Raw genomic sequence first — 16,223 nt, forward strand, 5'->3', positions numbered from 1 at the left:
AGAGGAAGTAGAAGGTCCTGCTGAACGAGACTGTAGAAGCTAGCTACAGGCTAGGACCAGCAATAACAGCAGAGAGGAATGGCTGGAGTTGCTTCATGCACTTTATAGTGGACAAATCGCCAGTTGGTCTTGTTGACCTTATTTAGTTAACTCATCAGTGTAGCCAGGCTTATCAGGTCCTTAGTCCTTGAGGGAACTGACTGCTGTTGGATTGCCAGCTGTAAGCGTAACAGCTCAAACACAGCCTGGCAGGGGCTGACGCACAGCTAGCACGTGAACTGAGAGCATAGATACCTCAAAGATAGATTAATAGCTCGTAGATAGCTAGATAGAACTGATGAGACAGACTATCTGGGGTAGATGATTCATAAAGATATCACCGATGATGCCATAAGCTTTTCCGTTCTAGGTTGGCCTCTGATAGCAGTCACTATGAGCTGGATAGGGCAAATAAACCGTAAAATACAATGTCACCATTTGGGATGCGCTTCAAGTTGGAACTAGCCACTGTTAGAGTTGCCTTGCATTGATACCACAGCTTCTGTGAAAATAATATGCTGCTTTTCTCACCCTCTTTTTGATCTAGGGGACATCATTTTGATGGTGTCACCTGTGGTATCTCCTCATGCATACGGTAACGTGATTTCGGTCTGTACTCATCGGGGGTTTGTTCTGCAAGGAATCAGACAGCTGCAGCTTTCACCCAAGCAAGCCATTGTGCTGAGCATGACAACAAGTCAGGTACCAGACAGAACGCACAGCTGAGTTGTATACCTTGGGTTACCAGTTGTTCTGAAACTAATTATGCTGTGAGCTTATGGATGTGTGAGCCGACACTCCTCTAGTAAGTGTTCTCAAGGACACTCATTCTCTCTTTACTAGCTAGCCAGCACTTATGTTCTCTGTATTCCTGTGAATGGTACTCTGGTTGCTTTCAGTGGTGTTTTTTTCTTTAGTAGGAAAATCCCACCAGGCCTCAGCCTCTCACTGAGAACAGAAGTGTAAATTCATAATCGGGCCTCCTCCTACTAAGGCAAACATGAATTTTACCATTGATCTCAAAATAAGCAAGAGCAGGCAGTAGCCACATAAACCAAAATAACAATTTCTGATCTGCAAACGTGTATTCAGGAGAACAGTCTTCCTCTAACAGACTGATGTTTGATTATATACTTCACAGTCCCTCTGGGACTGCATATCACCTTTCAGCATGAAGTCCCCTACTTTAGTGTATTCCAGATGGGTTGCAAAAAGAGCTTTCCTATTGTCAAAAATAACAACTTGTTTTTTCTTTTTCTCTGAAGATCTGTCTAACATGATGATAGATTTGAGTTAGAGTGCAGCTGGCATTTTGACAAGTCAGCCTAAGGAAGCAGCAATAATCATAAATGCAAGATTTCAGTCAAACTTAGATATGCAAGAAGTCCAGTTCTGCGCTTCTTACACAATAACTCACCCAGGAATCATATGACACTTTCTCTTACAAAGGAGTGGAGCCCTTAATTTAAATTGTCATGCTTAGGATTGTTTGCTATGTCAATCAGGAAATGCATCATTTTGCAAATTAAACTGTGTACAAAGCCCCTCTTTTCTGCTTGTTCTGTGATCAAGCCTGAGGAATAACACTTTCCCTGCCCATAACATTTTGTAGAATAAACATAACTTATTTATGGAATACTACAGCCCAAATAGCCAAATATTTGGAGCATAGTCCTAAACGGCCACTTAAGAAGTTATCAGCAGCAACTATTGCTTCAATGTGCTGTTTGGAGCTAAATGTTTCTGAAAAATCATCCCTTCATTTGGGACTCAAGATCATTTTTGCATGAGTGACTTAGGATGGTACCAGATATCAGCTGAGTTATAACTGTGGTGGTTTTAGTCCAGCACAGTTGCAGGGCAGAACGATTTTACGTTAAGCCTCTTCCCTGAGGTTTAAATTAAGTTCCTGTGTCTCATGAATAGATGATGCATGAACACCCAGTTACTGGAAGCTACTATGGCTCAGCTGGTGTATCTTGTTATGCCATTGTAACTTAACTATTTGCTTGAGCCCTATAGTGATTACATATGGATTTAGTAGTCAAATCTCACCCTCATTATTTCAGATTGCTGTATTTTGCCCTAGCAAGATTTCAAGTTCACCTGATACCAGTTCTGCAAGAGGAGAGCTCTCTGCTGAACCACGCATGCACTGTCTCATTTTGTTGCTGAGAAAGGAGAATGCTAGTTATCACATTCCCGCATTGGTAAAAGGTAATGTTTTCACTGCTCAACAACCTCAGAAAAGAAGGTTTGCATTTCAGTGCGTGAGCTAAACGTTAACAGTTTAACCACAGCTGTTACATTGCAGGAAAGATTTATTGAGAATAACAGGGCCTGATAGTTTTGCTGTATGTATCTTCAGACCCACGTGTAAATCAGTCACTACTACATATCCAACAGAACAGGTTGATCTTTGTCAGTTGTTTGATCTTTAGCACTGGAGTCCTCTTGAACTTAGAATCATTGAGTAATTCATGTTGGGAGGGACCTCAGAAGGTCTCTCGCCCAATGTCCTGCTCAACACAGCATCAGCAATGAATTGAGATCAGGTTGCTCAGAGCTTTTTTCAGTCAGGTCTTGAAAATCTGCAAGGATGGAGATTTCCCTGCCTCTCTGGGTCTTTGTTCCAATGCTTGACCGTCCTTATGGGGAACTGGTTTTCCTTTATGTCAAGTTGGAACCTCCTCTGTTTGAATTTGTGAACCTTGTCTCTTGGCTTCCCACTGTACACCTCCATAATGGGCCTGGCTTCATCATCTCAGTAACCTCCTCTTAGGTATTCTTATTGCACGGAGAGGTAGGGTAGCAAAAATATGTATGTGCCACTGAGCCTGAGGATAGCATCTGATCCTATCAACCTCAGCCCTGAGTTCTGCATACCTGTGACTTCCAAGCATCTGAACTGTAACTCATTTTATATGTAGCGACTGCCAAAAAACAGACAAGTTGCTGTCCCAAATCTTCTTACTTGAGTCAGACTCTATTCTGAGGCTCTGGTTCAGGAAAAGCGTTATTTGGTTTTCTTAAGGATGAGCTGACATTGGTCTCAAGTGGGGAAGATCACAAGCAACAACAGTGATCAGCAGGGAACAAAGAACCTGCCCTGACTGCTTCTTCCTGCTCTGGCAGTGGGCGTGTTGCCTGTGGCAAGAGAGTCCATTCCTGCATCTGTTTTCCTGCAACCTCCCCTTCAGACAGCATCGCTAAGAGAAGAGGATCACTGTTGCTGACCCCTCCATTAACACCACCCCAAATAGCTCATGATGGAGACATTCATCCACTGCCCGATTGCTTCCTTTAGTCCATCCACAGTAGAAAAGAACATTGAGAGGTTTGGAAAAAAAATGACAATTCAAAAAGTCCTCTGCTTTTTCTCCTGAGGCTATCACAGAATGTTCTGAAAACACGTACAGACACAGTGGATTAATCATGGCAGACTAATTACAGCACCGTGTCACCTGCTGCCTGTAGACCCAAGGAAAGTTGCTCATTAAAGAAGAACAGTTTCTGCTGCTTTTCTCGCAGAGTGCCACAGATGATGTTTACAGTGTTCATGCTTTGCACGGGGACATTTCCACTAGAAATATATAGGTGGACACTGGAACAAAGGGTATTCCAGAAAGGTAAAATATTTTCCCTCATTGTAGAGAACTCTCTTTTTTTGTTGCTGTGTTTGTAGACAGAATTTGCGAATGCCTCTTTCCATGTGTTCTGTGATTGCTTCAGAGCTGATCCAGAGAGATACCTCATTCCATATTCCGGAGCCCTGGAGAGGGGAAGCTGACATTCTTGCCACATAAGCTTTGGTCTGGCCTCTGGAAAGTGTAGAATAGCACTGGGATTTGAGTAGGGTAAATACCACACTAAAAAGTTTTGCATTTGTAATCAATACCCCTGAAAAGCAGTTACCCCTTCAAGGTCTTGAACACTGTTCAATTTTCAAGCAAGGAAAAATTCAACAATCATTCATGAAATAGAGCAGGTAGGTGTCTTTGGGTAATGGATCTCTGTCTTGAGGATCAAACGCGTAAACTTTTGTCCAAGCTTTACTTTTTGCCATGCATTGAGTTTGAATAAACAGCAGGTAATGCTGCTGTGGCAGTGATGGCACGTTTTTTGGTTACTCATGCCACCTGAATTTTGAAAAGCAGATAGGTGATTGTCAGTGGTACAGGCTCAAATCTCTTGTCAGTGCCACGTTTGACGTCTGAGGTTTGCATCAGCCTCTAGCACTAATAGTCCATTTCCCATGCTACACTACAGTAAATTTTTGACAGCAATCAAATGTATATGAAGTAATTTAAAAAATAACAAGCCTTTAAAACTGTGGTCTGAAATATTACTACAGAAGGCTGAACCAATTGTTGTGGAAGTGTACCGTATGCCAGTGCCTTAATGCACTGCCTGTGCATAGCCCAGCCTTTTGGAGGAAGAATGGGAACTGAGAGATTGCTAGTTTCAAGCACTTAGCGTCTGTAAAAGTGGCATTTCCAGATTGGGACTTACATGAGCAGAACGGGATGTTTCTGTTCAGGTCTGTAACCTAGCAACGCCTCTGTGGCCACATGGTGCTGTGTAGGATGCAGGACACTGGCCTCGCTGCTCACCTTGAGGGCCTGCACTCAAGCACTAGGCTCAAGATTTGTGACTTCCCTTCCTTGTGGACACCAACTTATTTAAGACGCTAAAATTCAAGAGCTATGTAGCATCTTCTATGCCTATGTTCCACATTTCAGTTCACAGCAGGAGTTAGAAGGTAATAGAAACAACTGGGCTGCTGGTCACAAAGCAGAGCTGTCTCCAGAGAAAGCTGTGGCCAAGCCTCAATTTTCAACAGCTACTTGTCCCACTGTAAGTGAATATGATTTTGGGGAGACAGTGTGATTAAGTTGCATTTCGTGTCTCTTAGGTAAGCTCAGCATGGCCCACATTAATGTCTCTGTAATGGGACTGTGGTCAGATGAATCAAAACATTTGATAAGAAGAGTGTTTTCATGTCAGACTGCGTCACAGAGTTCTGTATTCCTCACGTTTTCTTTTGTTCTGTGCATAGGAGTGATGAATGAACTGGCAAAGCAAGGCCTCCTTGGCAATGGGCAGAGCAACCTGCCTGCCGCTGCTGGGCTGGACCCCTCCGTGTGTTTTCATGTGGCTCCTTACACCGAGACCTTGCTGCAGACACTGGGTAGGTCAAAGCTATGGGAAATGGATTGTTCTGGCTTTTACAAGGTCTGACAACCTTCTTAGGGGATTTTCCTACTTTACTCAGATGTTCTTATTTTCAGCTTATACAGTTGAGTTCACTTCAGTAACTCATTCATTCAAAGCTGGGAAATTGATAGGACTTGAAAAAGCAAGTAAATGTGTTTTCACATTCACTATGACTCAAATGGGTAGGAGAGTCTTAAACCTACTAGTTCTATACACTTGGAGGTCATGGTAATCAGATGTTTAGTTCACTGACTACAAGGTAGTGTTTTCTTACGTACTCAGGAGGTTAACATAGTTTTATTTAACTAGTTAAATTATTTTAAATGTTGGATATCAGGATTTTTAAATGAAGTATATTGCTCTCCAAAACCAAATTCACACTAAATTATAAGGAAAAATAATAATCAAATGCATGTCATTCACCATTTTGTAGCATGATGAAATGTTAAGATGTAGGAATAACTAAGCAAATAAGTGTTAAACTATACAATTGCTTAAATAATCATGTAGTGAAACAGCATGGAATCAAACATAGATTTCTGATGGGCCAGGGATTCTGCAGGCTATACTGTTCCAGATAGGACCGTGGATATATGCATGGTATTATAACAGTCCCCTATTTAGCCCTCAATTGTATGCTGTGTAATCTCCTAGAAAGCAAACTGAAGTATCAATTTAATGTGAAGTCAGTCATTAGTTATCAACCTGAAATTGATGCCTTAAATCGTTTTGGTATAAATCTACCAACTCTGCTTAATGGTATGAATAAGGATATCAAAATTGGGATTGAATATATTTGCTTTACATGGCAAAAGTAATTCCAGTTAGGGAGTGTGACTAATTAGTAAGGGTTCACTGTGATACTGTTCCTCATGCATGATTCTTTTTCTGGCCATGCTGAGCTGCAGTGTGAGGAGCAGTATCACAGTGAGGCACTGGCCTTTGCTCAATCAAGAATTAGTCAATTCCTTCACACTGAAAAAGATGTAAGATTTGTTTTCGTGGGGTAACTAGTTTTATTTTGATGATCTCCCTGGCTAGGAGGAAATCTCAGTGCAGTGCCAGACCCCCGTAACATTCCTCTGGATCTTTTTTGCAATCGAACCTACGCTTCTGAGCCTGAAATGGAGCAAGTTGTCATGCTGACGCTGGTCGGAGTGGACGCTATGAAGAGTGCTGGAGGGCTCCTTCACCAGATTCTTCTTCCCGGGCACAGTAATCAATCTCAGAGTGCAGGTGATCCCAGCTCTTGGGGAGGGCAGCAGAAGTTGGTCAGGAAAGTTTACACTGTCTAGCTATTTTTGTTATAGCAGGAACATTATGAAAAATGTGGTGAAAAGGGGCTTCAGGAAGGAGGACAGGTTTCTTTGCTTACCTGCCTAAAGAACTGAAGAATTTATCATAGCTAGTTAGTCATGGGCAAGGCCACTTTTCATATTGCAAACAGCTCAGGTGGGCATAATTTTCTTCAGAGAGTGTCAAATTAGTTCAAAGATGTGCTTAGGCTTACTAAGCCTCTTATGTAATCCAGAGCATTGTGTCTTTCTCTACGTACTGGGAGATAAAGCAGCTGTGTAATTGGGGCACAGCAACAGGAATTCAGAAATCACAAACTCTATTCTGTCCACTGACATCCTTTGTGATCAGAAGCAAGACACTTCGCCACTTCATGCTTTGTTTCCTCATGCGCACAGGAGGAATAACGACACTATCCCTCGCGTTAAATGCTTACGAATGCATGAAGACTGCTGTCAAGTGCTAAGCAGGATGATGATTTTCTATAATTTCATGATACAGATTGCACTGAAGTTTAATAGTACAGGAAGTGTACTAACAAAGGGCAGAAGTCTGGCACCCTGTCTTATGCTATGTTCTTTCCTACTCTCTTGAAACAATACTACGGAGTAAGTTCTGTATCATGGTAGGCGAGGAAGAGATTCTAGCTGACAGAAACTTCCAGCAACATGCACTCATGGATTGAGCCCCTAAATATTGGAAGTAAGACCACTTTACAAACACAACAACATTTAAGCTACTTTAGAGACAAGTCAGCATTAAATTGTACCTTATTACTACAATGAATATAGCTTAAAATGGAATGTTATGAGAGGTGGTAAAATATCTATAATTATGGATTATACTGTGTCAAACCACATTGTTATCAGTGTATTCTCAGTATTTCCCTTTCAACTCCTCTCCATTAGCTGTGTTCTCTAATCAAATCATGGCATTTATTCTCTGTGGCTCCCTGTTGATTTCCCAGATAGCCCATTTTTTGTTTTTGCTGTAATGTAGTTTCCTAGCATTTGTATCTTGTGGTTTTTCCCAGTATATTTCTATATCTGCATTACAGTCCACTTTGGATGCAACAGGGGGCGAAGTCAAAGCAGCTTTGGAACTTGTTGTCTTGTAAAAAAATCAATGTGAATTTAGAACACTTGTCTCCAGAAGAAAACACAGCTTCTATGAAACACGTGCTGTCAACTGATGCTAAACAGATTTCTCTTGACTTGCAGAAGAACCCGATTCAGGATTTGAGCTCCTAGGTCTCAAGTGGTTGCCCCATCTCACTCGACGTCAGGCCAGAGAAATAACCCCTTTTGAGGTTGGAGATACTTCCTGGCAAAGAAGCCTTGATACACTAATGTCAAACCCAGTCCTTGTGTGTGCATTACGGCGGATCAATGCCTTCAAAGTTCTTGCAGATGCATTGAAGAGATTAACACAATGCAGGGAGAAGCTAAGCAAAAGTGGCAGTCTTCTACAGACAGTAATGGCCTTGACCCCAGAGGTGACATTCAGACAAGCCATCCTCTTCTTCACAGAGATGGATTTTGTAACTGGTAAGACATGTTTTTACTGTTTATAATGTCCTCAGGTATAAGGTGTTTGGAAATTTATTGAACTTGGACAAAGGAATGCAGTGCTATGGGTTTTTCTCAGGCACAGAAAAACTGAATAATTTGGGGTTAAATTCTGTGCTTGGCTGAATAATGATGAGGGATATGAAATCAGCAAGAGCCAGCTGAGGTCATCTACAAGTTGGCCTATTAATTTACTGTGGCTATGCATGGCCTGGTGCCCTTTCTGAAGATCTCAAGGTACTTCATAAATACTAAATAGATATTAGAGCAGTTGGCAGGACCAGTAAATAATACTATGCGTTCTGTCTCTGTATATAAGAGAAACTGAGAAACAGAGGCCAAGATCTATCCCACCTAAATGTGGGCACCTAATTGTGGTGCCTAACGTGTTGGGGCTAGATGTCCCGGCCTTGCCCTGTACTCAGGGAGATGAAGGTACGACCAATCTGCAAGAGCTGAAGAAAGCAGATTTCTTGAGAATTTCTTTTTATCCTGGAAAAGAATGAACAGTTCGTGAGGAACAGAGACCTTTGCTGTCAAAAGCTTCTCAGACTTCAGTGATATATGCTAGCATTGATCTTCCAGCATAGTAAACTTGCTAGTTTCCTCCTGTAGCAAGAAATGTATAGCCACGCCTCTTTAAACTAAATCACTGTGCAGACTGTGGTGTTATTGATACTGGATGCTTTGGAGCAGAAGAGTATGAGCTCCCACTGTTTTCTTCTAATGTGAAATATATTGGCATATCACCTCCGTTCTTGGGGATTCCTGACTCCTCACACCTAAAGATAAACAGTTCTGAGCCTGACGATTTCTGATTATTCAGGAACAGAGAGAAATCAAGATTGTGGTAACACTGTGTATCAACTGAGGAGGAGTGACGCAGTTTCATAAGTGCATTCATGCTTTGTAATTTATAGCTCTTCCCCTATCTTTTCATAGGGAAGAAAGGTCCTTTGTTGTCAACACAAACTTAGATGCTTGTGTCAAACACACAGTGCTTATGTAGTGTGGAGTAACAAATTGGCTTTACTGAATAGAAAGAAGAAAATGTGATGGTGTCTGGAAAAAGATACTAATTTTAGTCTCACAAAAAGTTAGATTTGACAGTGAACTACATGGGTGTTTTATGTGAGATTGGAGAGCGAGAAGAGGAGGCCTTCAAAAAAGAACGCATCAGACATCCCAAATTAGTGTATGAAACTAAGAATTCATGCATTGCTGCCCTTCATTAAAGTTATCTTGAGACCAAAAGGCAGGGTAAGAGGAAAGCAGAACTGTGAGATCAGTTTATTGAGGGAGGTTGTAATCACAGTGCCAGCCTTTCCCACCAAAGCCATTGTCAAGAACAAAGGAGCATAGCTGAAGCATGACTTCAGCATCCTGCACTCTCTCTTTTATAAGGTCATTACATTTTTCCCTCCTGTTTTTGTTGTTGTGGGAGGAATGGAGACGTCTTTGTGCTAGAGAACAGCTCTTCAGTATTTTGCAGCTGGTCAAACATCTGCCATTTCCCCTGCTAAATAAAATTACCTTCATCGCCCCCGACCCCCCAAACAGTAAAGGTCCCCCATCTGTGAATCCATAAAAATACCTCTCCTTCCTTTTACAGATGCAGAACACCGCCCTGCTATGAAATACCTGCCACCACCTGGCAAGAGGTCCAGGGCTGAAGGTAAGACCAGAAGTATGCACCAGTTGCCTCTTGGATAAAACCAAATAATTTTATACTCTTAAAATAGATTGAAGAAAACTCTAACTCTGTGTCCTCTGTCAGAGTCATTAAAATGGGATTAGCAAACCTTTGGTTAGACATCATAATCCCAGGCAATTAGGAAGAAAAGGCCAGAGGGGTCCACTTGGTACTGGGGGAAGGTGGTAGTATTGCCAGATCACCTTTCTTCTACACAATTCTTCTGTGCCTGCCTGGATGATCTATCTAGGGCTGGTAGGGAATGTAGGCTAGAGGAGTAATTAATGCCAGCTCTTTAGTAGCCCTTTTCAGTTGTAGATCTCAAAGAAGGTGAGTTTCACTATGTTTTACAGAGGGGGTAATTGAAGCCTGGAGAGGTGAAATGTGTTGATCACCATTGCCCGACAAGTGGGTGACAGAAATCAGAGCAGAATGCACATTTCCTAAGTCTCAGATAGGGGCTCTGTCATTTGCATTACAGTGCCACCCAAGTCACCACGGAATTCACAGATCCTAGAAGTTCTTTCAAATAACCCCAGTACTAAAGAAAAAAATTGGTACTGTGAGGATGTGAGCTGAAACGTTATGAAGCAAGGACCTCGGAGCTGGTTCCACCTTTTATATGTACTCTTATTATTCCAGCAAAATAAGACAGACATGGAAAGAGAAGAAGGGCTCATTAAAAGAAAAGAACACTTTGGCTAGATACCTTCCAGGTACATTGCCCTGGGAAATAGAAATACAGGGATTTCAGACAGTAATAAATACAAAAGAATGGTAATGATTTTATTTTGACGAACAGATTTTAGTTTTCTGTTATCTACCTTGCATGTCACACTGGTTAAACTTGCCAGTCACTGGAAAAGGAAGTCCTTCATCAATCTGATGCAAGCTTCTCCTCACTGTGCCCCAGTCCTGGATAACTTCTCAGTTCAGTAGAGCATGAGGAGGTGACAAGTCCTTGACTTTAGTGTAAGCACTGCTTAGCAACAACTAAAACATCACTGTGTTATCATCATTGTTCTCATACTAAATCCAAAACACAGCACTACACCAGCTACTAGGAAGAAAATTAACTCTATCCCAGCCGAAACCAGGACAGTCATAAGTTCTGACTCACCAGACTCCTTTTATACTGCTCTGCTCTTATGAAGAATCACTGAAGCGACCATTCCTGGCTGCTTGGGGAATGCCAGTGAGGTTTTATCAGCAGAGCTGAGGAAAGGACTGAACAACAGATCTGGGCTCAGTAGGTGTGTAGTCAGAATACACAGCCCTTCTTTGCTTCCAAGGGCACAAGGGAGGACATTAAACAAAACACCTGAGCTTCTGGGACTTACACCGGAGACAAGGCAGCTTCTAACTTGACTGTGAAATATTGGGAGCACAAAGGTAGCTTAAAACGACCATTAGCCACTCCCTGAAATACACGGAAAAGGTAATCAAGAATCAACATGATTTAGTACTTGCAGTCCTTTTCAGCATATGCTATTGGGCTTACTGGAGAAGTGGCAAGTACGACATCTCCCAGAGCGTCCCAATACATCTGAACGTCTGAAATCAAGCCATGCGTGTCCCAGTATAACACTTTAAAATAACGGTGTGTCATAGCAATGTTGGCTGCATTATGTAGAGATGATAGCAACATCCTCAAATTACTGTCCCAGGACATGCATACCGCTTACTCAAATCTATCTGCTTTTCTTATTTAGTGGGAGAGAGCCAGAGATGCCATGCAGAATCACTGTTTACCTACTTGCAAACAGGTGAGAGAAGAGCAAATGGAAAGATGTGGTTTGATAAGGACTTTGTGGAACTAACTCATCTAACTCTCATCATTTGGTACCAGCCAAAAATAAACAAAAGGATTATACCAACTTTTCCCTTAGGCTTGAATACAGGCAGTGATATACACTCTCTTTTCTAAGCATGCCAGGAAATCTGATGTTTGCTTCTCTTGAGTTTACACTTGTTTTAAGCCACACACATATCTAAAGTATTGTATATAAATAGTATATAAAATAAACAGTATTTTTTACAGTTACACTATGAAATCAAAACCTATGCAATAATTTTTTAGGGAAAAAATCATTGGCCGTGAGGAAGGGATCTAAAAAATATTACAAAGCAGAAAAACATAACGAAGACCAGGCAACCTGGGCAAAACTGGAAAGGCCACTAAACAGCCAGAACTGGAGATGGAAATCAGGCATGTTTGAGGGCTGCCAAACAGGTGCCTCTGGTAATTCATGATCAGTAGAGACTGTTCCATTGATAGATAGCGGTATTTTCTCTACCTGTTGTCACTTATAATCACCGAGGAGAGAAAACCAACTCTAGGTGGCAAGGTGTCCCACCTGTTTTCCACGCCTGTCTTTGACCAAACCAAGATGGCAAAGTGACGTTAGACAAATCCCTCCTGAAGTGTCTAAAGTAGATAAATACGCAGCATGTAGTGATTCACATACCACAAGAATGAGAATGTTTGCCCAGAAACATAGCAGATGGTGAGTAAAACATCTGGAGGACAATGAACGCTTATGTAACAGTATACAGTCGAGATTGCCCTTCGATACGCGAGCAGCTGAGTGGGTCTGAGCGGCTTGCTTCTGCACTTGCAGGCTGTTGCTATGGCATTTAAACCTTTCTGTTCAAGAATGATGTGAAGAAAATAGCAGATCTTTAATAGAAGGGCTCCCTGCATGATAAGGGTTAAGTTTCCATGTCAGGTGAGGGGGGCAGTAATCTTGCTTTTTATTTTTGATCCCGTATTTCTCTGCCATGAATCAGCAACATGCTTCTTGCCATTTGAAAATAACTATGCATTAAATTATATGTAGCATTGTGGACGCTTCGTTGCATCGACATCTGTGTAATTAGTAGTGGGGAGTACAGGAAACATAAAATGACATTTTATGTACACAAACAGATAATCATGGATCAATTTTAGCAGCCTGCAGTACTGTTACCTCATGCTTCATGCTAATTGACAAGGTTAGGCACCAGCAGTTAATGGGTCCTAGCTGACTGGTTCCGACACTACAGTTGCCAATAAATCTTCAAAGGATGTTATTAGGATAAAATCTTAACTATATTCCTAGTAGTAAGGTACTTTAGATTAGTGAAACTAATAATTTGAAAATGCCGTCATTTAAAAATGAAATTTATGTATTTTCTGCCTTTAAATACATTTTGTATCATCAGATAACAAAACTATCTTGGTCTGTTTTGTTTTCTGTTTCTCGTAGCACACCGAGTGCTGCACCTAGCTGGCAGCTCTGCTGGGAGGGCTTTGTCAGAAGCAAAAAGTTTTTGCTGAAATTCCAATTTTAGTAAACACAATTTTATTCGTAATAGGTTTATAACATTAATTGGGACCTGTCATACTTGTTAGTGCCTCTCTGAAACATACCTTTAACAGAGAGATACAGAACGCTAAGAGAAAAACTGTGAGGAATAAGAATTTAGTAGCTGCCTTAAGGATTACATCACATAATCACTACACTAAAAGGGAATATTTTATCCCTCTTAACTTTCATATATAATATAAAGGATTGAGTCTTATCGCACAGACCTGCCACATAAACTTTTTGGACTCAGAGCAGATTTCCTGGAGAAAAAAAAAAATGAAACAAAACAAAAATCTACAAGCCTAGACTGTTTTAGGTATTTTTTTAAACTAAAAATCAAACAAAACAAACGAAAACAAAAAAAAACCCAAAATCCTATATGCACGGGGGTTTTTTAATTGACTTGTTTTGTTCAAATTTTTATAAACTTCATGCCAGCTTTTAGATAACCCTCTTCCACAGATGTCTGTCCAGGCTGGTAAAAAAATATCGCTGTACGGTTTACCTCCGTTTTTAGGAGCGGCTTTGGGTTTCACTAGTGTGCTTTGTTACAGGAGCCCAGATTCTTTGCACAGTGCTGCTGATCAAACCTGGTGCCTGGAGCCATAGTCTTGCAAGGATCCTCCGAAAACTAGACCTAGAAAAATTCAGTGTGGTTGGAATGAAACACATACACCTGGAACCAGACATTGCCTTAGGACTCCTTTCTTCTGAAGTGAAACAGGTTTGTTAAGAAACTGGCAGGTCTGTGGCTACGCTTAGGTTTAGAGTGGGGAAATATGTTAGCTAGTGAATAGTCCATTCCTGAAAAAACCAAAAATTCCCATCCGGGATTTCTGAGTTGTTGTTAGAAGTGAGCTATATAGAACGATCAGATCTGTACCGGTATCAGACACAAAGAAAGCTGACATGCTGACGGTTTCTTTTATCGCATGCCATAAAGAAGCAGACCTGGTTTCTCTAAAACAGAAGTTTGGAGGACATGGGCAATACAGACCTCCCAGGAATCTGTTTAGTCGCTAATTTACAATGCTGACTCTTTAACTGCGAAACAGGTGTCCTCTCTTTCTTCCCCAAGGTCATTCCAGGTAGGGTACATCTAAGGAGCATACCACACACCCTGCACGTGTGCCTGGTTTTCCTTCCATGTGTTTAAACCCGGGAGCTGGGAAACATTCATTGCACTGCCAGAGAATGTATACCCCTGGAGCCCTGTTGCCTTCTATTACATTACATATACAGCTGAATCTTTGTTGCAGGGGCATGTGTTCAAGAGTCTGTAAAAATGACCTGCAAAGAGAGAAAATTGAGTTACTGTCATTTCTAATGTCTAATAGACAATAAAGAGGGTTCTTGAATCTTGGGGCGTTACAGGTTTTTGTTAGCTAAAATAGATTTATGTTTCTGCTCTTTTATAGCATTAGAAATTATTATTTTCCCAACCTGAAACATCCTGAGATGAGTGTAAAGATATTGTGAAAGCCAGGAAACTGAAAGCTGAGCATTTTAGAGGAGTTAGATTCCCCCTACCCTTGGAAAAAAAAAAATTCTTGTTATTTGATTGCTTTCATGAAGACCTTTAACCAATTAAATTTTACAGAAAACAAGCTTTTTAAATCAATATTGCTCTTGGGTTACGTTGGGAGGGTTTATAGCACTCTCTCGTAGAAATTCTTAATAGTCTTCCAGAAGACGACAGGAACATGCCAGGACAGTGCTCTAACATAACCATCAATCAGGAACAATTAATGCCTTCTGCATGATAGCAAAGCAATGGAGCACAAGCATTTGATTTTAAAATATTTACAGACCATTGGTAAGAGGGATATAGTGGCTATTAGAGTCGATGGGGAAGTGCTTTCCAATACAGTTTGGATGTATTTGCTAAATACATCCATGTATCCAAATACACAGATATTTGCTAAATACAAAAATGCTTAGTTGATCATCTGAAACAGAAAACATTTTAAAAAATCCAAATGTCTACCTCGGGAAATAATGCAGATGTATGCAGGGTAAATTTGAAGAGAGGTTGTTTCATGAAAATTTTCTCTTGCTTGTTTTTGGAGTTCTCTAACACACTAGAGCAGCTGTTGAGCATTGATTTAGTTTCCTTGAAGAGCTGGTGACTAATGAGTTTAAAAATTACAGACTATTGGGTTTTTGTTCGGGGAAAAAAAAAGCAGGTTTTGAAAGTGAGAAAGCAGAGATAATAGACTGCCTTTGGCAAGGGGGAACGGACAGTAGGAAATGCTTTCTGCTGTACAGGGGCTCCTTCTCATTTTTAGAACACATCTGAAAGTCTTTCACTCATGAGGGCTGAAAAAGGCTGAGCTCCCGGGATAAGTAGGTAGATTTTCAAAAAGCCTCAGCATGCTTCAGGGACTGGGTTATTTTGAAAATCCGGCATGTAAGTTGTTACAATGGCAGCTGGTGGGGGCAGAACTATTTTTCACAGCTGAATTTCATATAAAGCATTTGAATTGGAGCGATGTTCATTGTTGATCTGTTTCTCAGTTTAGGAGACAACAGGATACAGTGCTGTTCTTAAAATGAGGCTCTTAATATGGAGGCAAATTGCTGAAATTTAGTATCTCCTGTTGAATAACATGGAGCCAGTGTGTCTGACCCTTCTAGAAATTCTGTCCAGGGCTTTTAATGTCCTTCTCACCTGGAGCCTGATCCAAAATCAGTCTCCAAAAATCTCTAGAAAACTCCCATGTGCTCTGCGATGTGCCAGTTTGTTTTGCGTACATGGTACTTGATAGCAGATTTGGGTTTTATTCACTGGTAGCAAGACTACCTAGCATCTCCTTCCGCTTTCAAATGTATTTTTTACATGCACGTTGACAGATATCCTCAGCAGCATGATTTCAGACACATGATTGCTTTTTCAATTTAAATACTAACATTCAGCTTCTAAGTAGCTTTTGGCATTTGGCGTACAATAAATAATGGACTGGTCTGCTGTTTGCTGAGGTTATCTAATCACAGGAGCCACGATAATACTTTTTATCTGAAGTTTAATAATAAAAACAAAAATTAAAGGTCGGGTAAATA

At 40.9% G+C, this 16,223-nt stretch overlaps 1 protein-coding gene across 1 annotated transcript in view; it reads left to right on the top strand.

The window, feature by feature from the left end:
- Positions 1-16,223, top strand: part of DNAAF8 (dynein axonemal assembly factor 8) — a 92,279-nt gene that overhangs the window by 56,597 nt on the left and 19,459 nt on the right. The window contains exons 18-25 of the mRNA XM_076350588.1: positions 587-741; positions 2,109-2,256; positions 5,099-5,230; positions 6,298-6,492; positions 7,773-8,099; positions 9,733-9,795; positions 11,526-11,579; positions 13,718-13,887. Of these exons, the coding sequence (XP_076206703.1) occupies positions 587-741; positions 2,109-2,256; positions 5,099-5,230; positions 6,298-6,492; positions 7,773-8,099; positions 9,733-9,795; positions 11,526-11,579; positions 13,718-13,887 (1,244 nt within the window). The remainder of the gene's footprint in view (positions 1-586; positions 742-2,108; positions 2,257-5,098; positions 5,231-6,297; positions 6,493-7,772; positions 8,100-9,732; positions 9,796-11,525; positions 11,580-13,717; positions 13,888-16,223) is intronic.

Source organism: Aptenodytes patagonicus, chromosome 13 (genome assembly GCF_965638725.1).
Source record: "Aptenodytes patagonicus chromosome 13, bAptPat1.pri.cur, whole genome shotgun sequence".
NCBI classification, from domain to species: domain Eukaryota; kingdom Metazoa; phylum Chordata; class Aves; order Sphenisciformes; family Spheniscidae; genus Aptenodytes; species Aptenodytes patagonicus.